At 38.8% G+C, this 24,942-nt stretch overlaps 1 protein-coding gene across 1 annotated transcript in view; it reads right to left on the bottom strand.

Moving 5' to 3' along the window:
* The window catches only part of PABIR3 (PABIR family member 3), a 73,920-nt gene extending 51,565 nt beyond the window's left edge, over nucleotides 1–22,355 (bottom strand). The window contains exons 1-4 of the mRNA XM_081278101.1: nucleotides 22,223–22,355; nucleotides 21,849–22,038; nucleotides 10,874–10,952; nucleotides 2,692–2,748 (exon numbers count right to left, since the gene is read on the bottom strand). Coding sequence (XP_081134227.1) covers nucleotides 2,692–2,748; nucleotides 10,874–10,952; nucleotides 21,849–21,964 — 252 coding nt within the window. The 5' untranslated portion in view covers nucleotides 21,965–22,038; nucleotides 22,223–22,355. The remainder of the gene's footprint in view (nucleotides 1–2,691; nucleotides 2,749–10,873; nucleotides 10,953–21,848; nucleotides 22,039–22,222) is intronic.
* Nucleotides 22,356–24,942: the final 2,587 nt, after the last annotated feature.

Raw genomic sequence — 24,942 nt, 5'->3', positions numbered from 1 at the left:
ATCCTCCTACCTTAGCCTCCAGAACCATTGAGATTAGAGGTGTGCACCACTGCATCTAGTACCAAAGTGTCTTTTTCATGCCCATAAATTTAGGCAAAAAGATATGTCCAGGATTTACTTTAAAGTACTATCCCTTCACTCCCCTCAAAAGAGAAATAAATGAAAAATTATGTTACAAATGTGGATAATTGTTAAAAGTTAGGTATTGAGTACATAGAGGTTCTGGTTTATATATTTTTAAACTTCCATTAAAAATTTTAATGCAAGCTGGGTGCTATGCAACATGCCTGTAATCTCAGTGCCTTAGGAGGCTAAAACAGGAGGATCACAAATTCAAAGGCAGCCTCAGCAAAAGTGAGGCACTGAGCAACTCAGTGAGACCCTGTCTCTAAATAAAATACAAAATAGGGCTGGGGATGTGGCTCAGTGGACAAGTACCCCTGACTTCAATCCTCAGTACTCCCTCCAAAAATATTTCCATGCAAAGCAGGGCATAGTGGTGCACACCTGTAATCCCAGTGACTTGGCAGGCTGAGGCAGAAGGATTGTGAGTTCAAAGCCAGCCTCAGCAACTTAATGAAGCCCTACTCTACTTAGTAATGTGGCTCAGTGGTTAAGCACCCCACTACTCTACTACCAAAAATAAAAATTAATGCAGTATGTCCTATATTATACATATATTAATTACTTTCATCCTCATAACAATCCTGACAAGGCTACCATTATTTCCTCCATTTTACTGAAAAATGAAATAAATATCCTTATTAATGTTGTTAAAGTGAAAGTTTAGTATACAATGGGGAGAGGACCACTCATTTCTGTTTTAAGCTTAAAACTTTAAATTCAACAACAAAGTAGTAGTAGTCATGGTTAAAGAATGTATATAAAGAAATAAGCAACTTAAGACAATTATCAGTCCAGTAAACTGAGAATAAGTCTTAATTTTCCATTCAATCAGTACCTAGGTTCAAAGTTAGTGTAATATCTATTTTCCCATCACTAATTTTCTACTTGTTTTTCACTTTAAATGTTTATAATACATATTCTGGCACTATGGAAATAAACTACTTTACAACCTACGTTATTAACCAGTTCAAATAGCACTGATTTTTCTTAAAATAACCCATTTTCAAATTTTTGGCTTAATTTAGGAGAAAAAAAAATTGCACAGATAAGTCAAAGGTCACTTTTACTGTTGGTGTGAAGTTTATATTATTCTTTAAAAAATTCTAAAATAGCATCACACAAAGGTAAGCAGTGGAAGGTAAATATTAAAGGAATGGACTGGGTGCAGTGGCTCATTCCTATAATCCCTGTGGCTCAGGAGGGTGAAGCAAGAGGATCACAAATTCAAAGGCAGCCTCAGAAACTTAGCAAGGCCCTCAGCAACTTACTGAGACACTGTCTATAAATAAAATCTAAAGAAAAAGGGGGTCTGGGATGTGGCTCATTGGTTAAGTGCTTCTGCATTCAGTTCCTGGTATCAAAAAATATATAAAATGGGTCTAGCACAGTGGTGTACACATGTAATCCCAGCAGCTCTGAAGGGGAATACAGGAGGTTTACAAGTTCAAAGCTAGCCTTAATAACTAAGTGAGACCCTGTCTCTAAATAAAATACAAAACAGGGCTGTGGATGTGGCTCAGTGGCCGAGTGCCCCTGAGTTCAATCTCTGGTATCAAAAAATAAAATAAAATAAAAATAAAAATAAAATGGTTTCATCATACTTTCCTGCTAATGTAAGGTAACCTGACCTTAGGAAAGCCATGATACTGGTGAGGGAAAGAGGAAAAGGATACAAGAATTAGAGGACTAACAACTAGGTTTACGAAATATCTTTATGGATTTTGTGCCACTCTAACAGAGAAAGGGGAGCTGAAAAAGAATCCAGTATTTGGGGGCTAAATCTTGCCTCTGACATTCATGAAGTATGGACATTGGGTACATAAGTTCTGCTGTCTTTCATTTCTGACCTTGTAAGGCAGTTGTGAGATGAAATCAGATCACAGATGTAAAGTACTGGTCACAGTGCTAAGCGAATAAGTGCTTCATAACAGTTAAGCACCCCCTTGCAAAAAAGCTGCTTGTACCTGGGTCAGAAAAAAATCTTACCACCTGTGATGGAGTGGTGATTTGATCTTTTTGAGTTTGGTGGATAATCCTTGGATAATTAAAAGGTTTAATTCTGTACTTGGCTTGTGCTGTTAAATACACACATACATATAAATACAGAGAAAACACGCACAAAACATAAACTAGTAAGGTACAATGTGTCCCTAAACTCAGCTCACTAAGAACTGAATGTGAAACAATAACAATAAAGGCCACTTTAGCTGGTCTTTGAAAAAATTCATCAGAGAGAGCTTTAAGAAAACATAACTGGTAATTATGAAGCTACAAGCTTAAGTTTTATATATAACCTTCTTCTTTGAGATCCTTGGAAGAAACTAGATTCAAAATATAAGGGTATGTGGTATTTCTAGAAACTAACAATTTATTAAAATAACTAATAGCCCAAATAAATAGAGAACTTAGTAGTTTGTTTTGTTTACAAAACCATTCCTAAAATTAGAAACTTAATTGCACATGACCTGGCTTAGAATTACTGAAACATAGATCTTTTTTAAAAAAATAAATAAATAAAATTTACTTTTGTTAATGAACATCTGTCAAGTTTGAAAGCCTTCTTACCTGTTTTATTTGATGCAAGCGGCTGGCAGAAGTACGAATAGGAGAAGGTAGGAACAACTGAAATTTAAAATAGAAAAGTCAAGCTTGTGTTAACATTTCTGATTAGTTATTTCTAAACACAAAGTCAAGGTTGAATCATCTAAGATATTGAGTGTCTAATGTGTAAAGCATAAAGGTCACTGGTATAGCTTCATACCAATGGTACTGGTTAAGGTCAAATTTTAAAATATTCAATTGGATCTTGACCAAAATAATTATGCTAACCAAAGTCTAATATATTTCAAAACCCAACAAAATAACTATTAACAGAAATATAGGACAGAGCCTGGCATGGTGGTGCATACATGTAATCCCAGCAGCTCCAGAGGCTCAGACAGGAGGATCCCAAGTTCAAGGCCAGCCTCAGGAACGTAGTAAGGTGTTAAGCAACTTAGTGAGATCCTGCCTCAAAATAAAAACCAAAGCCAGGCCCAGTGGTGAAGCCTGTAATCCCAGTGGCTTGGGAAGCTGAAACAGGAAAATTGTGACTTCAAAGTCAGCCTCAGCCATGGGGAGGCATTAAGCAACTCAGTGAAACCCTGTCTCTAAATAAAATACAAAATAGGGCTGGGGTATGGCTCACTGGGCGAGTATCCCTTAGTTCAATCCCTGGTCCCCCCCAAAAAAAAAAAAATTAAAAAGGGCTGGGGATGTGACTCAGTGGTAAAACACCCGGGGTTTAATATCACAGTACCTCATTCTTCTTGCCAGTTTAAGGCCATCCTTAAAGCTTAGTGAAAGGCTTTTCTTGGAACAAATAGCAGAAACAGTCCTTATATCAGCAGATAACTTGCCAAACTTACAAAATGAACATAAAAGAAGCAACTCCACCAAACACTTTGAAGTCTAGGCAGGGAAACCAAATTTTCATTAATATCAATTGACTTTAGGCAATCATTTTCAAGTACTTAGCACATTTACTCTTGATTGCTATGATACTTGTTATCTATGTCCTTTCACTTTGGGGAGGCTACTTTCTCTTTTTAGGTCTTATGTCAAAGCTTATGACATCATTAGTGCTGTAGTGTGAATTTTCTGGGGTGCGTTGGATTTGAACTTGGGCTACAGAATCATAGAAAGTTTTTTTAATATATATTTTTTAATTTTTTAGTTCTTAATCTACCTTTATTTATTTTTAGTTCTTAATCTACCTTTATTTATTTTTTTTTTATTTATATGTGGTGCTGAGAATCGAACCCAGTGCCTCACACATGCCAGGCAAATGCTCTACCACTGAGCAACAACCCCGGCCCCTAATTTTTTCTTTATAGTAGATGGACACAATACCTTTATTTTATTTTCATGTGGTGCTGAGGATCAAACCTAGTGCTTCACACATGATAGGGAAGCACTCTACCAACTGAGCTACAACCCTAGCCCCAGAAATTTTTTTAACTGGACAAAAAGTGAATCAAATACTAGACTGGCTGATTTTTTTGTAGTAATAATGTGGAAAATTAATGGATAAAACAATTAATTGGAAGAGTTAAGTACCACAGTTGATGTCATAATTTCAGCCAGGCAATCTTCTTGTGATTTCCTGAAACCAAACTGAGTCCTCCCCATCCCTTAGGTATCAGTGAAAAACAATCTCTTCCAGGAAGTCTTGTAATTAGTTTAGAATAGTTTAGCACACTCTGCAAAATGCCTCAGATAATTTTTCTACATAAAACAAAATATTAAAATAAAGTATCCTGAGATGTTGTTAAAACTCACCAGTATCTTCTGTGTTAATTTCTCACATGTCTCTTATACTCCAGGGGAAAAAAGGCGTTGGAAGGAAGCAAGAGTATGCACCTAGGAATGGCATCACCAAGGGATGATGTCATAGTTTGGGGCAGGGGAGAGTAGGGTTGTAAGGAGGGATTGGGATGAGTGCTACGTGAAACTGAAAATGATTCCTAGGATTTATCTCAAGTGAAGTAATTAAGATAGGAAGAAAGACTAATATTAGTTCCATTTAAAAGAAAAACCACAGAAAATTAATATTCTACAGATACTAAAATTTTAAAAGTAAATTTTAACTTTTCTAGGTGTGCTTTTACCCATTTCCTAGTCCTTACTAGAGATAAAAGGCTTAATTGTGAATGAAAAGTTGTATGCTGTGTTTAGAAATGTCTACCTGGTTCTAGAAATTACTTAAGTTGGTTTCCAATGGTACTTAACAAGAATTGAGTCCAGGCTGAACAGACACAGCACAGACAGAGCGAGGTCTGGAATGGATTATACACTTGCTGCTAGGTGAGCCATTAACTAGATTTAGGGTTTGTAGCTGTCAATGTGAAAAGTAAAACCCAATCAGGTAAATATCAATAGCTATAAAATTAAAGTGGATGAATTGCTCAAGAAAAATACCATTTAAAGCACTCCAGTAATCCCAGCAACTCAGGAGGCGGAGACAGGAGGATCGGAAGTTCAAAGCCAACTTCAGCTAAGCAACTCAGTGAGACCCTGTCTCTAAATAATATACAAAATATTGCTGGGGATGTGGCTCAGTAGTTGAGTGCCCCTGAGTTCAATCTCTGATAACACCCTCCCCCAAAAAGAAAAACACAATCTTGTCTAATAGGAAGATGAAACATTACTCCTGCTTCCTTTGGAATAGCAGGGGGCAGATAAGGATGGAGAAATGCCACAGTTGCACACAAATTCAACAGAGGTGCTAAGAAGATTCTTGGCAGAGAGGTGGGGAATGGGCATGCCAAACTCAGAGTTAAGAGATAAAGAAAAGGGGGGAGGGCAAGGCAGGGTGGCACAGGCCTATAATCGCAACAGCTCAGGAGGCTAAAATAGGAGGATATCGAGTTCTAAGCCAACCTCAGCAAAAAGGAGGCACTAAGCAACTCAGTGAGACCCTGTTTCTAAATAAAATACAAAATAGGGCTAGGGATGTGGCTCAGTGGTTCAGTGCTCCTGAGCTGAATCCCCAGAACCAAAAAAAAAAAAAAAAAGTGGGTGGTGGTGGTGGTTTGAAGGGAAGGCAGAGTCCCAATATTCAGAAGAGACCCTCATGTTTCTACTAACTAGAAGTGGGATTCAGTAATTTCTTGAAAGTGGTGAAAAAAATATTTGTGCTTTATTAAGCAGAATAATTATGAGATAACTCACAATTATACAATGCATAAGAAATATGCATCCGTATTTATATTTGTTTGCTAAATAAAACCCACGGTTTTTCAATGCCATTTGTTACAGTGATTTTTTTTCCTAAAACATTGTTTTACCTATATTGAAATGCAAGAAAAGCAGGACCAATTTTTATCTTCAATTGTACATAACAAAATTTATCATTGTAATCATTTTTAAGTACACAGTTCAGTAGTGTTGTACACACTGTTGTACAACCAATCTCCAGAACTCTTCATCTTTCAATACCGAAACTCTATACCCATTAAATAATACCTGCTGTTCCTCCCTCCTCCCAGCCCTGGCAATCACCAATTTACTGTCTCTATGAATTGACCACTCTAGGTACCTGCAGTACCAATTTTTTTTTCAGGGGGCGGGGTACTGGGGATTGCACTCAAGGACCCTCAACCATTAAGTTACATCCCCAGCCCTATTTTGTAATTTAAAAGAAACAAGGTCTCACTGAGTTGCTAAGTGCCTCCTTTTTTGCTGAGGCTGGCTTTGAACCTGTGATCCTCCTGCCTCAACCTCCTAAACCACTGGGATTATAGGTGTGCACCACCAACCCAGAGTCTATAGTACCAATTTTAAGGATAGTCCAGGATGGGAAAGACACTTAAATATATATAGTTTATGAGCCAAGCACAGTGGCACAGACCTGTAATCCCAGCAGTTTGGGAAGCCGAGGTAGAAGGATCATGGTTTCAAAGTCCCAGCAAGGGCTGGAAATCCTGAGTGAGATCCTGTCTCTAAATAAAATACAAAATAGGGCTAGAGATGTGGCTCAGTGGTCAAGTTCCCCTGAGTTCAATCCCTGCTAACCCCCAACAAAAAAATACACACACACACACACACACACACACACACACACACACACACTTACACATATATAGTTTATGATACCACTCAACAATGCTTATATTTTTTTCAGGAATGATAGTTCTACTTTGTAATGTGATATGTTAGCTAGAAATGAAAAATACATTTATTGTTCATGCTTTCTGAAAAATATTTAAATACCATAGAGATACATAAATTAGAAATAAAATTCCTGGGGCTGAGATTGTGGTTCAGTGGTAGAACGCTTGCCTAGCACATGCGAGGCCGGGGGTTTAATCCTCAGATCTATTTTGTATTTTATTTACAGAGTTGGTCTGAGTTGCTTAGGGCCTTGCTTTTGGTGAGGGTTTCTTTGAACTCATAATCCTCCTGTCTCAGCCTCAGGAGCCACTAGGATTACAGGCCTGGGCCACAACAGGGATGATGGTATATTTTGACAAAATAAAGGTATATGCATAGCACTGTTACAGCAAGTTAAACCTATAAGCCATGAATGTTCCCATCACCAAATATGTAAAAATGAATTTAATTCTGCAAAACAATGTATTTTATAAGATGGCTTATTTTAAGTATGCATTATATTAAACTGAATTATAAGTAAATTAAGAAACTAAGATTCCTAAGAAATATTATGCATTTAAAAATTTTAGGTACTAGGCTGGGCATGGTGGTGTATGCCTGTAACCCCAGTGGCTTAGAAGGCTGAGGTAGGAGGATCTGGAGTTCAAAGCCAAGCTCAGCAAATTAGTGAGGCCCTCAGCAACTCAGTGAGAACCTGTCTCTAAATAAAACACAAAAAAGGGCTAGAGATGTGGCTCAGTGTTTAAGCCCCTCTGGGTTCAATTCCCATTACCAAAAAAAAAAAAAAAAAGTTGTGGAAATAATATTCAATATCATTCTATGAAGATGAAAACATCTAATTTAAGCTTAAGATGTAATTTTTTGGAGGGATACTAGGAATTGAACCCAGAGGCACTTTACCACTGAGCCACAGCACAAATCCTTTGAATTTCTTATTTTGAGGCAGGATCTCAGTAAGTTGCTAAGAGCCTTGCTAAATTGCTGAGGCTGCCCCCAAACTTGCAATTCTCCTGCCTCAGACCCCAAATCACTGGGATTACTGGCTTGCACCATTGTACCCAGCAGGAAGTATACTCTAAAATTTATTTCAAGGTATAACATTTCAGTAGAATGCACTCTACAGATTCATATAGAAATTCATATGATAGGGGGCTGGGGTTGTAGCTCAGTGGTTGAGCACTTGCCTAGCATGTGTGAAGCCCTGGGTTTGATTCTCAGCACCACATATAAATAAAATAAGTAAATAAATAAAGGTCCATCAACAACTAAAAAAAAATTAAAGAAAAAGAAATTAATGTGATAGAGAAATCTATAAACAATTAACTGTATGACAACAAGTTAATCTATATAAAATGGACAAATGCCTAGAAACACACAAATTACCAAAATGATTCAAGAAGAAATACAAAATCTCAACAGACTTATAGTAAGACATAGAATCTGTGGTCAAAAACCTTCCAACAGGGCTGGGGATGTGGCTCAGTCAGTGGTAGAGCACTTGCCTAGCATGTGTGAAGCACTGGGTTTGATTCTCAGCACCACATAAAAATAAATAAATAAAATAAAGGTATTGTGTCCATCTACAACGAAATAAAATAAAATAAACAAACAAACCTTTCAATAAAGAAATTTCCAGGACTAGGGGCTGGGGATAGAGCTCAGTTGGTAGAGTGCTTGCCTTGCATGAGCAAGGCCCTGGGTTCAATCCCCAGCACCACAAAAAAAAAAAAAAAAAAGGAATTTCCAGGACTAGATGGTTTCATGGATAAACTCTATAAAACATTTAAATGAAGAACTAACACCAATCTTTTTCAAATTCTTCCAAAATTAGAGAGGCTGGGGCTGGGGTGTAGCTCAGTGTTAGTGCATAGCTTACTTAGCATGTGCAAGGTCCTGGGTTCCAGTCTTAGAACTGCAGGGGAAGAAAAAGCTAGCACTTCCTAATGCATTCTGAAGCCAGCAATTACCCAGATACCAAAGCCAGCAAAGATACCTCCAGAAAAGAAACCTACAGACCAATATCCCTTATAAATAAAGATGCAAAAAGATTCATTCCAGGAACTCAAGGGAGGTTTAACATAAGAAAACCATAGTGCTACATTATATAAATAGGACAAAGAGGGAAAACATGGTCATCTCAAAAGGCTTAGAGAAAACACTCATGACAATTCAATGACTTTTCTGTTTTTGGTACCAAGGATTGAATCTAAGAGTGTAGTAGCACTGAGCTACACCCCAGCCCTTTTTATTCTTTGATTTTGTGATAGAGTCTCCTTAAATTGCTGGCGCTGGCCTTGAATTTGTGATCTTTCTGCTTCAACCTCCCAGAATTACTGGGATTATAGAGTTGCACCACCCATTCCCCCTTTACAACATGGAAACCCTCAGGGACTAAGAGTGAAAGGAAACTTCCTTAACATGATAAAGGGAATTTACCAAAATGCACAGTTAACATTACAATGGATATTAACTCTGAAAGCTTTCCCACCAGGACTAGGAACAAAACAAGGATGGGCACTTCCTGAAACTAAAGAGAGCTGAGGGTTGAACGACATGGTGAATGCGCTGAATTGTACTTTTTATTTATTTTTTAGCAGTACTGGGGATTGAACCCAATGGAACTCTAGCACTGAGCTATATCCCCAGCTCTTATTATTATTTTTTTAAATTTTCAGACAGGGTCTGGTTAAATTACTGAGGCTGGCCTCAAACTTGCTATCCTCCTGCATCACCCTCCAGAGTAGCTGGAATTACAGGCCTAGGTCACCTCACCTGGCAAATTGTACACTTTAAAACAATTAATTAAATGTTATGTGAGGGCTGGGGCTGGGGCTCCAGCTCAGTGGTAGAGCACTCGCCTTGCATGTGGAAAGCACTGGGTTTGATCCTCAGCACGACATGTAAGTAAAATCAAAGTATTGTGTCCATCTACAACTAAAAAAATATTTTTAAAAAAGTTATGTGAATTGGGCTGGGGATGTGGCTCAAGCGGTAGCGCACTCGCCTGGCATGTGTGCGGCCCGGGTTCGGTCCTCAGCACCACATACAAACAAAGATGTTGTGTCCGCCGAAAACTAAAAAATAAATATTAAAAAGTTCTCTCTCTCTCTCTCTCTCTCTCTCTCTCTCTCTCTCAAAAAAAAAAGTTATGTGAATTTTACCTCAATACAATTTTCATAAAATGAATCATTCAGTCACCTTGGTTTACTGATCATAAGTATGTTTCATATGTTTAACTAGCAGAAAACAGTTACAATTTAAAGATTGCATTATAACACTATGAATAGCAAATTTCATTTACAATTCAAGATAAATGTGATAAAAGTCAAATTTTTTAAAAAATCAAATTAAAAGCTGAAAACTACTTTTAAGAGAGCCCGCAAATTTTCCTCTCAAAGTTAGTATGCCCTTCAAAAACTGGAAGCTAGATGATCTTATGCATAAAAACAAACTTTAATGCTAAATCCATATGAAATTCAAAAGTTAATTCTGCTTCACCTGCAGCAAAAACTGTTTTGATGTACTTATTTTTCCTTCATTACTGTTTAGAACTCTATTTCTCTTTTTTTTGGGGGGGAGTACAGGGGATTGAACTCAGGGGCACTCCACCACTGAGCCAAATCCCCAGCCCTATTTTGTATTTTATTTAGAAACAGGGTCTCACTGAGTTTCTTAGGGCCTAACAAGGCCTCACAAAGTTGCTGAGGCTGGCTTTGAACTCCTGATCCTCCTGTCTCAGCCTTCTGAGCAGCCCCAGTCCTGCTTAGAGCTCTGTTTCTCAAGGAAGAACTTGTTAGAAATGTAAATTCTCAGGCTCTGCCCCAGACTCACTGAATCAGAAACTCTGGGGGAAGACCTAGCCAGCCATGTTTTAACAACCCCCCCCCCACCCCGTGTGCTCACTCAAGTCTAAGAACCACTGGTTAAGACAAGTAAGCTTGGACTGGGGATATAGTTCAGTTAGTTGGTAGTGCGCTTGCCTTGCATGCCCAATCCCCAGCAACACACACACACACACAGAGAGAGAGAGAGAGAGAGAGCAAGCAAATAGCTTAAGTCTTGGACAAGGAGGCTGGTATCAGCATTTTCTTACCAGGGCATGCTGGCTCATAAATGTCCTGCTGTTTCTTTTCACTCTTAACGTGTCAGCTTGGAATACCTGTGAATTATCACTAAGGAGAAAAAGAAAACACTTGTTATATAAAGTTTATTACAATTTTTTAAAAACAGTGCTGGAAATGGAATTTAGGCCTTATGCATGCTAGGCAAGCACTCGACCACTGAGCTGCATCCTCAAGTCTGCAAATTTTTTCAAGAAATAAGATTTCTAATACTTAAATAGCAACACTGTTAATTGTAAATGGCATCCTGGTAGAGACAACTGTGCAGATGTAGAAATTCACACACACACACACACACACACACACACACACACATAAAAGTACACATCTTAGTCCATTAAGCTTAAACAAGTTACCATATAAGAAAAGGAATTCTTGGGGCTGGAGATGTGGATAAAGCGGTAGCGCGCTCACCTAGCACGCGTGCGGCCCGGGTTCGATCCTCAGCACCACATACAAACAAAGATGTTATGTCCGCTGAAAACTAAAAAATAAATATTAGGAAAATTCTCTCTCTCTCTCTCCCTCTCTCTTTAAAAAATAAATAAATAAATAAATTTATGATTGGAGCTGGGCACAGTAGTGTACCCCTGTAATCCCAGCAGCTCAGGAGGCTGAGATAGAAGGATTGCAGGTTTGAAGCCAGCCTCAGCAACTTAGCAACACTTTAAGAAACCTAATGTGACCCAGTCTCAAAATAAAATATAAAAGGGCTGGTGATGTGGCTCAGTGGTTAAGTGCACTTGAGTTCAATCTCCAGTACCAAAATAAAATTTATGATTGGAGCTACCCAAATTTTACATGAATAAGAGGGATAACTGATAGCAGGTGTAGATAGAACTGAAATCTTCCACAGATATGTTTAGTTTGGCCTACATGGTGTTAAAACATTTCTGAATTCATTGTGCAAACTGAGAAATTTCATATTAAAAAAATCCAGATTCCAGATTTTTGGCTTCTATTGAAAATTTGCAAGATTTTGCAACACTGGGCTCCATTCCCACATGGCAACAACACACTGAAAGTGAGCAACTGCTGCCCACTGAAAATGGAGTAGGTGTCCTCACCTTGGACTATTGCCCACCCAGGTGGCCTCAATTCTATTTGAGCTTATAACCTTGAAGAAGTCATCTTTTCCTTTACATGTTTTCTTTTCACTATAACTTTTTTCTTTTGTACTGGGGATTGAACCCAGGGGCACTCTACCACTGAGCCACATCCCCAGCCCGGCCCTATTTTGTATTTTATTTAGAGACAGGGTGTCACTGAGTTGTTTGCCTCACCATGGCTGAGGTTAGCTCCCGATCCTCCTGAATCAGCCTCCCCAGCAGCTGGGATTACAGGCGTGAGCCACTGTGCCCGGCTTATAACTTTTTACTTTGAAATAGTTTAAGACTCACAAGAAGTTGCAAAAAGTATGCCAATGGTTCCCATGAACCTTTCATCCAGGTTTCTCCAATGATAATAAGAAATCATTTTTAATACTTTTCTTTGGCTGCTTTTGTTACCGAAAGCTGGGTCCTTGTCCCCGATGCCAATTCATGCCAATTTAATAACGAGGACACAGTTTTGAGAAAAAGGAAAAAGAAGCCTTATTGCTTTGCTAGCAAAGGAGCACTGGAGACTCTTATCTGGACACTGTGGTTCCACCCATCAGCGAGAACAAAGAACTATTAAAAGAAGCTCAGCAGCGGAGCACTTGCCCAGAACAGGTGAAGTCCTGGGTTCGATCCTCAGCACCACATAAAAATAAATAAATAAAATAAAGGTATTGTGTCCAACTACAACTAAAAAATAAATATTAAAAAAAGCTCTTAAAAGCTGCATTCCAGGTGTGCCCCAAGGGGAGTCCCAGGTGTACCCTGAGGGCATGGTGAAGTGAAATTCACTTATTCAGTTGTTAATATGGACGATAAAGCACTTCTCAGGTTGACTTCTTCTAGTGGTGAGCTCAAAACAGATAACTAGGCCTAGGAGGGGAAATGGTAATCTTGTTACCTACCCCCAGATCAGGGATGGGGAAGGAGAGGAAAAGAAAAACAAGTCCCTTTTAAAATAAGCAGCTTGGGGCTTGGGATGTAGCTGAGTGGTTGAGCACTTGCCTCACAGGTGTGAGCCACTGGGTTGATCCTGAGCACCACATAAAAATAAATAAATAAAATAAAGATGTTGTGTTGAGAGCCACAGCCAAATCGGCCCCAGCAAACTTCTAGCTGATTGGCTCACCGCACCCCAGCAAACTTCCAGCTGATTGGCTCCTCTCCGGTGATGCTCATTGGGCTGTTTCCCTGCCCTTTCAGACCACGGAGCTGCTCATTGGGGGACTCTTTTGGCTCTGTCCACGCAACCCAGCCAATCAGGCTCAAGAGCTGTAGAGAGGCTAGCAAAAAGAGCCGGTGGTGGCAGTTGGGCTCTGAGGGAATTCCTGAAGAGCTCTTGTGGTGCCGAGTGTGTTCTAAAAATAAAGTTCGTTTCTGCTTAACAACTGGCTCTGAATTGTGCCCAGCCAGACTGTGGCAATATTGTGTCCATCTATAGCTAAAATATTAAAAAAATAAAAAATAAGCAGCAGCGAAGGATATATTCAAAAGGTAAAGTGGACTACTGTTACATTCACATCCAGTCTTTTGGGGTTTACCTCCATACTCTCTCTTACTTGTATTTTATTCTTTTCAGGCTCCTTGCTAAGAACCAATTCAAAACCTTTCCAGTCTGGTGTGGTGGTACATGAAAGAACAGCTTGCTGTCTTACAATTTCAGTGATTTTATAGTCTGCTTAACTAAGTTTTGTTTTGGGGGGGTTGGCAGTACTGGGGAATTGAACTAATGGCACTTTACCACTGAGTTATATCCCCAGCCCTTTTTATTTTCTTTTTTTGAGATAGGGCCTAGCTAAGTTGCTGTGACTGGCCTTGAACTTGTGATCCTTCTGCCTCAACCTCCCCAGTCAATGGGATTACAAGCCACTGCGCCAATCCTGAACTTAGTTATTTACCATGATATTCAAAGCCCTCCATGATTTGGCACCAGATTTGTGGATTTCAGGAAGTAGTAAAATTTCAATACAAAATCTAGGCACAGGCCTGTAATCCCAGCAGTTGGGGAGGCTGAGACAGGAGGATAGTGAGTTCAAAGCCAGCCTTAGCAACAGCGAGGTGCTAAGTAACTCAGTGAGACCCTGTCTCTAATAAAATACAAAAATAGGACTGAGGATGTGGCTCAGTGGTGGAGTGCCCCTGAGTTCAATCCCTGGTACTTCCCCTCAAAAAAATCTAGGCACAAATATCCAGTGACTACCTTTCTCTTTTGCCAAATATGGCACAGTGCAATGACAGCAGTTCACAATAACCTATTATACATTTTTTGAATAACTAAAAGAGAAGAGAGGGGCTGGGGTTGTGGTGCTGGATTCGATCCTCAGTACCACATAAAAATAAATAAATAAAAGTATTGTGTCCAATTACAACTAAAATATAAATATTTAGGGCTGGGGTTGTAGCTCAGTGGTTGAGTGCTTGCCTTGCATGTATGAGGCACTGGGTTCGATCCTCAGAACCACATCAAAAAATAAAAAATAAAAAAATAGATAAATACTTTTTTAAAAAAAGGAGAAGAGAGAAAAGATCTGGAAGGTTGCAAACTTCATATGATAAGAACATGAAAATATTAATGAGCCTGATTTGATCAGTATATAGTATATACATGTATTGAAATATCATGCTGGGCATCATAAATATGTATACTATGTGTTAATCTAAAATTTTAAAAAATGGGGACTGGGGATGTGGCTCAGTGGTAGATGCTTGCCTAGGATTAGTGAAGACCTGAGTTGGATCCCCAGCAACTCTCTCTCTCTCTCTCTCACACACACACACACACACACACACACCAAAAAAGTAAAAAAAAAAATTACAAAATATTTGAGATTGAAATGTTAATCACCCTGATTTTATTATTATGCATTGTATGCATATATTGAATTATCACACTGTTCCCCATAAATATGTACAATTAAATAATAGTAATTAATTTTTAAAAATCTCATCATGGACCAACACTAATGTTTCACTTATAAAAGCTCATTTTGGTATTTATAAAAATGTAGGGAATTAATGATCTCAGAATGCAGTGTAGGGCTTTAATAGGGAAGAAAAATACTCAAAGGACCCAAATGTATGGTAGAGTAAAATAAGTGCTTAGAGAGGCAAAGAACAGGACAATTAGCTACATAACATATTTAATTACATGACACTTAACTCTTTTTTAAAAAGTGGATTGGTAAAAAAACAAACAAAAAACCAGTCCCTTCACTGGGGATCAACACTGGTCAGCAGAAGAGCATTTGGAATCCAAGCCTATAGGGCAGAGTTCACCACTGAGCTGTCTGGATATCCCAGACCTATGCTTTTCTGCCTCCAAAGCCTGTTCTGTATACTCGAAATGCTGTCCCAGCCATCTGAAGACCTCTTTTCCAGAGTGTACTCTATGGATCCATTAAGGCCCATTTCAAATGTACCTTCTTCCTGAACTTTTTCCTTATCATTCATCAATTCTTGCTTTAATTTTTCACTCCCTTCCTTGAATTTCTTTAGCACTTTCTCTACCTTCCTAAGCTTATTGAGACTTGATCCCATTTTGTAGCATGACAATTTGCATATTACAGGGAAGAACTCAATATTTTATAAATTTTCCCTACAATAACATGAATAGGCAGTCAATTATAAGAATATTTAAGGAACACTAATGGGTCACCTATTTTTACTACCTTTTGTGTAGGGAGCCTGACTCTTAGGGCTGGCAATAGTATTCTCCCCCAAACTTGTATCTGCCAATTTTATTTAATAAGACTATAAAACTGAAAGAAATAATTGAGGTAGCATAAACTACAATTAGTATGAATCATTTCAAATGAATTTATATAAAACCCTACATGTTACCCAGAACTGAGTTAAATCTATTTCTTTGTCTCTCTCTCTCTCATTTTTTTTTTTTTTTGTACTGGGAAATGAACTCAGGGGTACTCAACCACTGAGCCACATCCCCAGTCCTATTTTTTTAAATTTTATTTAGTGTCAGGGTCTCACTAAATTGCTTAGTACCTCACTATTGCTGAGGCTGGCTTTGAAGTCACAATTCTCCTGTTTTAGCCTCCCAAGCCACTGGGATTACAGGTGTGCACCACCTTGCCTGGCTTAAAATCTATTTCTTTTCTTTCTTTTCCCTAAAGGTCATTTATTGTAAAACCATAAGTACAACTGACATGAATTCATTTAAGCAACTGATCCTCTCTAACCATGAAAAGGATGTTTTGGCTTGGAATCAACCCCAGGAAGAACGTGGTGAGAATTCAGGGTTGGGGGAGGTACTGAATCCTGGGCTGGGGCTTTTGGTGACTTAAGGAACCCGATGGTACCTTCCTCTTCTCCCTGGGAATGTTCCACTTTCAGATGAGAATAAACAGGTAAAAACAGCAACATTTAAACAGCTCAGTTTTAAATATTATTACTTAGTAAAAATCTTTTCTTTCTTTTTTCTCCTAGGTTAGAAAAAGCAAAGCTAATATAACTGGGTGATATTCAATGCCCCACATCAAATGATAAGTAATAGCTGTCTACACAATTATGTCAGTTATATTCTCATAGCAATCAGTTTTCTTTTCTTTTTTTCTTAGTACTAGGGATTGAACCCAGGGGTGCTCCATCACTGAGCTACATCCCCAGCCCTCTTCATTTTTTACTTTGAGACAGGGTCTTGCTAAGTTACCCAGGCTGGTCTTGAACTTGTAGTCCTCCTGCCTCAACCTTCCGAGTCATTGGGATTACATAAGCATGCACCATCACACTGGGCCAGCAATCATTTTTCATGGCTACTACCTTTATTCCAGGCAAGAGGTCAATAAACCAGATAGTGGGCAAACTTTTTCTTCAAAAGGACAGACAAAATAAATATTTTAGGCTTTTGGGGCCATATCAATCTCTGTTGTAGCTATTCAGTTTTGCCAGTGTAGTGGGAAAGTAGCTGTGGACAATAAACAGATGAACATGGTTAAGTTCCAATAAAACTTTTCAAAAAGCTAACAGCAGATAAATTTGTCCCTTGGACAATAGTATGCCTTTCAATTGAGGCAGCAATAATTTAAAAGCAGGATCAAACTAGAGGTTTTTAAAGAAGGAAAGTGCTGGCAAGGATCCAAGAAACTTTTTTTTGTGTATGTATACCAGGGATTGAACTCAGTGACACTCAACCACTGAGCCACATCTCCATTCCTACTTTGTATTTTATTTAGAAACAGGATCTCACTGAGTTGCTTAGAGCCTTGCTTTTCACTGAGGCTGCCTTTGAACTCCTGATCCTCCTGCCTTGTCCTCCCCTACCACTGGGATTGCAGGTGTGCGCCACCACGCTGGGCTCTGGATAAACCTGCAGTGCTGAGGATAAACCCAGGGCCTCATACAAGCTAGGCAAGCACTCTACCACTAAACTACACCCCAGCCTGACCTGTAATTCTTTTTTTTTTTGTACTAGGGATTGAACCCAGGGGCAATCAACCACTGAGCCACATCCCTAGCCCCCTTTTTTTAAAAATTTTTATTCAGAGACAGGGTCTCACTGAGATGCTTAGAGCCTGGCTAAATTGCCGAGGCTAAACTCGTGATCCTCCTGCCTCAGCCTCCTGAGCTGCTGGGATTACATGAGTGTGCCACTATACCTAGCCTGACCTCTAATTATTTTAATAAGGGTCAGAGAAAAAAAAAGGAAAAAAAACACAACATCTTTAAATATAGTTATTGACACCAGTAATAAGTCAGCCAACTATACAGAACCAAGAGGTTCAAAATTTTTGACACTGGTATTTTTTTTCAATATCTTTATTTTATTTATTTATTTATTTATGTGGTGCTGAGGATTGAACCCCAGTGACTCACACATGCAAGGCAAGTGCTCAACCACTGAGCTATAACCCCAACCCCTTGACACTGGAATTTTTATTAATACAAGATGTTCATCACAAAACAGTGTGGGAACTGCACTGTGTACAATAACTGACATTTAAGAAATTTAATTCTGCAAATTCTGGTGCAAGAGAGAGAGTCTTTACATACAGGAAACATCGAGCACAATTAGAAAATTACTTGAAAGAGGTATAACAGGGCTGGGATTGTGGCTCAGCGGTAGAGTGCTCCCCTAGCATGGGTGGGACCCAGGTTCTATCCTCAGCACCACATAAAAATAAAGGCATTTGTTGTGTCCATCTACACCTAAAAAAATAAATAAATAAACATTTTTAAAAAGCTGTGCCCTCAAAGTGCGTTGATAAGTCCACTGTCTAAAAAAAAAAAAAGAGGTATAACAATATTTAGCAAAATATGGACCACATGCTTTACTGCCAAGTATAGTTTAGAAAGGGTAGGACAACCAAGTATTAGAGGCCTAAGTAATGGAATGAGAAAAATAAGCAGTGTACATATTACAATTGCAAAGAAGTGAAAATGATTTCAACTCAGACTCAGTGTAATCTTACTCTAAAGTGTTGTTCAGAATAATTTCTCTGACTATACCCTAATCTTACAACAATAGCACAAAATATGCCTTCAGATCATTTGGGCAAGTTCCTGACATCAGGCATGCCATTCATCATTCCTATAACTTCTGAGTCACTGGAGCTAATCCACTTTACAGTTTCCATATCTTTAACTCCCACTAGATAAATACACAATTTATACTCACTTTTCTGTACAAATTTTACTTCATGCATCAGGATCTTAAGCTGGAGAATTCAACTCTGTAACTGTGCTTTAATGATTTTTAAAATTGTCAATCCTTTGCACAACAAAGTAGGAAGGGATAACTGAGATCTTTCTTAGATTCCAGGACTCTGTGGATTAGGCAACAGGGTCTAATGCATTCTCTCCCTGGAATGTTTAATACATTAAACTGGATCCACATGTTCCTTCAAGCATATATCCTTCATTATCATTTGCAACCTGCTTCTTTTCATAAAGCTTTCCAATAAAACCAACATTCTTAGGCTAGGGATGTACCTCGGTAGTAGAGCACTTGCCTATCATGTATATGTAAGGCCCTGGGTTCATCCTCAGCATCACAAAAAAAGGTAGGGGGGAACAATACTCTCCTTACTGCTCTATTCTACTATCAGGGGGGGTCCCCTAACAATTCCTTTAATAATACAATAGGAAGTGTCCACCTACAACTAAAAAAAAACAAACAAATTTTTTTTAAAAAGTTACTGTTCTCGCTGGGTGTGGTGGTGCACACAAAATCCTAGCGGCTGGGGAGGCTGAGACAGGAGGATGATGAGTTCAAAGCCAGTCTCAGCAACAGTGAGGTACTAAGCAACTCAGTGAGACCTGTCTCTAAATAAAATACAAAATAGGGCTGGGGTTGTAGCTCAGTGATTGATGGTTGAGTGCCCCCGAGTTCAATCCCTGGTACCAAAAAAAAAAAAAAAAGAAAAAAAGTTCCTGTTCTCCATACAACATGCAGAGCCACTGACTTTACTTTAAAAAGAAAAAAGTAATTGGGGGAGGGTACTAAGGATTAAATCCAGAGGCACTTAACCACTGAGACACATCACCCACCCTTTTAATATTTTATTTGGAGACAGGGTCTCACTGAGTTGCTTAGGGCCTTGCTAAGTTGCTGAGGCTGGCTTTGAACTTACATCCTCCTGCCTCAGCCTCCTGAGCCACTGGGATTACAGGCGTGCACCATCACACCAGGCTGGTAATGTATTATTTTTTGGTCAATTTTAGCTTTATTTTGTGATAATATGTTCTCCCCTGCCTCAAATCACTAGAGAGCTGCATTTCATTAGAGCTAATCAGCTTAGATATTGATTAGTAGTACAGAATTCACTAGTTTAGGAGCCAGGAGATACAGGTTCATAGTACTGGCTCTGTCACTATGGCATTTTCAAGATATATGAGTCTCATGTGTTCAACAAGGAGGATTGATGTTGTCTTTCAGTTTATGTTGTGTATATTACAACTATCAAGTAGTATGACACTATAAAAGGTGAGGAGCAGCCGAGTGTGGTGGTATATGGCTATAATTTCAGCAACTTGGGAGGCTGAAGCAGGAGGATTGCAAATTCCTTGCCAGCTTCAATAACTCAGTGAGACCCTTTCTTTTTTTTTAAAGATAATTTTTGTAATATTAAATTTTTTAAGTTGTAGTTGGACACAATACCTTTATTTCATTCATTTTTATGTGATGCTGAGGATCGAACCCAGGGCCCCGCGCATGCTAAGTGAGCACTTTACTGCTGAGCCTCAATCCCAGCCCGAGACCCTTTCTTAAAATAAAAAATAAAAAGGGTTGAGAAGCAGGCATGGCACCACATGCCTGTAATCCCAGTAGCTCGGCTTGAGTCTGAGGCAGGAGAATCACAAGTTCAAAGCCAGCCTCAGCAATTTAGCAAGGCTGTAAGCAACCTAGAGAGACCCTATCTCAAAATAAAATACAGAGGCTGGGGGTGTGGCTCAGTGGTAGAGTGCTTGCCACCTAGCATGTGTGAGGTACTGGGTTCAATCCTCAGCACCACATAAAAATAAATAAAGGTGCTGGGAGAGGTAGTGCATGCCTGTAATCCTAGTGGCTCAGGAGGCTGATGTAGGAGGACTGTGAGTTCAAAGCCAGCCTCAGCAACAGTGAGGTGCTAAGCAACTCAGTGAGACCCTGTCTCTAAATAAAATACAAAACATAGGGCTGGGGATGTTGCTCAGTGGTTAAGTTCCCCTGGGTTCAATTCCTAATACCAAAAAAAGTGGGGAGGGCTGAGGATGTAGCTCAGAGTTAGAGTGCCCTTGGGTTTAATCCCTAGTACCAGGGCTTGGGGGTGAGCAGCAAAGCTAATAACATCGTGAATGTACTTTTCAGACTTACAGAATCTAGAAAATCTAATGATACTGGGATATGTGATCCAAGATCTCTTTCTCTCTCTCTCTTTTTTTCCAGTGCTAAGTATAGAAGCCAGGGCCTCACACATGCTAGGCAAATGTTGTACCAGTAAGTTATGTCCCCACTCAAAAAATCTAATTTAAAAACCTATTTGAGGGCTGGGGCTGAAGTTCCGTGGCAGAGCACTTGCCTAGCATGCATGAGAACCTTTAGTAATGCCAGACCTTCAGATATGTGCAAGAAATAGTTAACCATCATTGAATGCAGTGTTTCTAATTCTTTTTTTCATTGTCTGGTCTCCAACGAGCCTTTTTAGATATTTTTTCCCCTAATAACTCCTCTTCCACCAAATTTTCACACCACAGATATATATGTGTGCTTTGTACATAAAAATAATAAAACTTTTCCACACACACACCCCTCCCTAGAATCAGTTTTCCTTCTCCTTTGGGGGAATATTATCCACTAAAAATGTCGAATTTAGGAGACTGAACTTCTATAGTACCTAAACTCTATGTTCAAATAAAAACTAGGTGTAGAAAGGTCTAAGTTTATTTGCCTGACAACCATTTTCATCTAGAGTGTGTAAGAGGTGAAGGTCAGAGGTGACAGAGCAGTTGAGAATAAGAAAAAATAGTCCTGACAGGAGATGTGAAATCAGGGAGGGGTTGGGGAGGGTGTTGTTTCTTCAAAGGAGTGGGTAAGGGATGGGCTGAAATTGGAAAAAAAGTGGTGCTCCATCCTGATTGATTGCTGCTTTCTAGTCCAGGTGGATTGTCAGCAGAGGATGTTTAGGTTTAGATGTGTGTCAACCTCAGGGTGGGGGGTGTACTCTCCCTCTGGTCAGCGTATTCCACACCTGCCCCTACTCCACCAGGCTGAGGGTGGGATCTCCAGACACCAGAGACAAGGGAGATACCTGCAGAACTTCCATAAATACAAGGAAGGGAATGCTATGGGAAGTCACTTTTGTCCAACATCTCCCCAATGCCCGCTTGCCTCTTCCAGTATCTCAACCCTGCTCACCCAAATCCATTGATCAAAGGGACGCTGTTGGCTATTCTTAAGGCATTGCCATCTGAGGTGGTGGAATTCGGCGACAGCTCCAAGTCTACTTCCATTTTCTCCTGTGCCATGCCCATGTCAAGGATGAAACCACTGCTTAGTTCGAAGTTCTCAATGCTTTCTGGTTTCCATTCATATAAGGACAAGCCACCTATGATATGTAAGGAGAGAGGCAAAAGGGAAAAAAAAAATAAAGGAGGAAGCTCTTAGACGATTAGGAGTGTTCACCTTTGTAGGCCAAACATCACTAACACCAGTGGGCACAAAGTTTGACAGAACTGGCTCCAAACTTCCTTACCCCTATCATCGGCCCTAACGCAGAAAAGGTCTCTCACCTCCAAGTCTATAATACAAAATGAGGCATTTATCTCAGTCACCGCTGAGATCCCTTCTCCTTTATCTTTGTAAGGCGCCACAAGCTCAGCTAAGCCTTTCCAGCCAAAACAAAAACTACAATTTGCCGCCTTCCGGAGTCGATTTAGTCCCGCCCCTTCCCGCATGCGCCCTGCATCTGACCAGATGACGCTTGCTTATACGCGGGCAATTAACGTCACTCTAGGTGTCTTTGTCACCCTTAACAGGAGCTCATTTGCAATCGAGGAACCGCCTTTTTCCCAATGCCAGTTCCCACTGCTCTTGCTACTGAGGATTTGCAATGGATGTTCCTCTGTTACTATGCAAATCCCGCCACGGTTTCTTTAATCTTTACTTAAGAAAGATAATTGGGCGGAGTGTTTTGCATGGAAGCGCCTTCCAATCTGCCCTGTCTAATGCTCAATTTTCTGTTTTGGCTAGCCTAACTCCTTATGTTTTCCATCCTGTAACAGCAGACACACTACACCTTTGGAATCTTAAAAAAGCTAAAGTTTGAAACGAAAATCAACGAAGTGTGTAGGGTCTCAATAAAACGATTACCTCATTGAACCTATTGTGTAGATTGATTCTGCAATTGTGTAGAATCAAGTTTTCAATGTGGTTTCATTTTTACCATAATCGTAATGTGTGTATTTTTCTATGGGATAAATTTTGACTTCTCATAATTAGTCATCTAAGAAATAAAGACTTCAGCTAACTTACAAAGATTTAAGTTAAAGCAGTGAGGCTTATTTTCTTAAGACATATCTCAGAATCCATTCAAATCAGTCTTTCCATTTTAAAGAATTGCTGCTTTTGAATTTTAACACCAGTTAGTTAGCCATATTGAGTACTGAAATCTTAATTTCACACGAATATTATAAAACCACACATTTTAGGAACTACATAGAGAAGTGGCAGAGAAGGTAAAATGAACTTAATGATATCAGACTTATTAATTAGTCATAATATTGGTATAGCACTTTTCATCTTATCATGTTTTCACATACTTATATCAATTGGTTCAATCATCAACCCTGCACAGGTAATCAGTAGTGAACTTAAAATAATGCAATTGCCTTGAAACCATTCATGACAAGTTATGACATGTAAGATGATAATCATTTATTCTTCATTCATTCTGGGAATGGAATTTTAAAAGTTTGATCATATTATGCACAATTAGATTACCTAAATCCCAGACATGAGGATGATTCGGATTCTCCATCCCTGATGTAAGACAGGTTAATAACAGCTACCATTCATTGGGCACTTATGTGCCTGATGCTGTCCTAATCATGTTAAATATATGATCATACTTAATGCTTACAATAATTCTGTGAGGTAGACACCATCACAATGCCCATTTTTCCTTTCTTTTTTTTTTTTTTTTTTTTTTTTTTGGTACGGGGGTTGAACTCAGGGGCACTTAACCATTGACCAGAGTTGCTTAGTGCCTTGCTTTTGCTGAAGCTCGCTTTCAACTCACAATCCTCCTGCCTTAGCCTCCCAGGCAAGTGCCACAGCGCCCAGCACAATGCCCATTTTTCAAAGTAGGAAACCAAAGCCCAGAAGGGCTACTTGAAATAGCTACTAAATGACAAAGTCAAGATTCCTCTGACTTTCTGTTTAAATAAAAAGATAGATGAGGTGTTCCTGAATATTTCCCTGGACACTATTTCTGTACTCATAAGCACTTCATAAATATTTATTAAATTACTTTATGAATAAATGCAGGTTTAAATAAACTGCCATTCATAGCCATCTTATAAATTAGATAAACTATTTCTATTTTACAGGTCATAAAATTCCAAAGAGATGAACGGCACATCATTAGGTAGCAGCAGAGTCCAGACAAGGTAAGAAAGCCACTGTTAAAATTCCCAGGGTACTTGGAGAGTTTACAAAAGATGGTGGCTAAAGCTGAGTAAATTCAGAGTGAAGGCAAAAATCAATGGTTAAAGAGAAAACAGAGGGGCTGGGGATATAGCTTAGTTGGTAGAGTACCTGCCTCCTAGGCATAAGACCGATGGGTTCAATCCCCAGTTTCACACAAAAATAAAAAAGTCCAAACCAAACTGAATAACAGAAAAAAATGGAGCAACTTGTGAATAAGTGGCTCTTACCTCTGTTCTTCTGTTTATTTTACTATTAAGTTTGTTAATAATATGATTTAATGAAAATATTTTGAAAGAAGAGACAAAATTTAATTTTAAAAAATTTAAGTCCACCTTTCAGACACAAATGAATTTGCTGTGATTTGTAAATGTAAAAATGGATGGCTCTTTCCATTATTATCTCTAAATATAAGAGGTTGATATAATCTAAGCTTTTTTATCCACATGCAATATTACTTATATTCTTTATTAAAATTATTTTCTTTTAAAAATATAAGTACAATTACACAAAGAGGATAGGTATAATAAAATGACAAAAAGCAACTTTAGACTAAAGTTTCTAGAAAAGATATGAAATGACTAAACATTTGAGATGGCAATATGTTTCCAGCTATTATCAAAAAGGAGAAAATCTCTTATTATAGAAAAGCTACACCTCAGGAACCCAAAATCTGTGAATATATAGACAGGACCCATATAGTATATTCACAGGTTGTAATATCAAAAGGAACAAGTAGTATAGAACCAGAAAGAATTCTGTATGTTATAATGACAGACACAACATTTAAAGGAGTTATTTGGTG

This window comes from Spermophilus citellus, assembly GCF_964194105.1.
Source record: "Spermophilus citellus genome assembly, chromosome: X".
Classification (NCBI taxonomy): Eukaryota; Metazoa; Chordata; class Mammalia; order Rodentia; family Sciuridae; genus Spermophilus; species Spermophilus citellus.
This window is presented reverse-complemented; position numbering and strand designations above follow the sequence as displayed.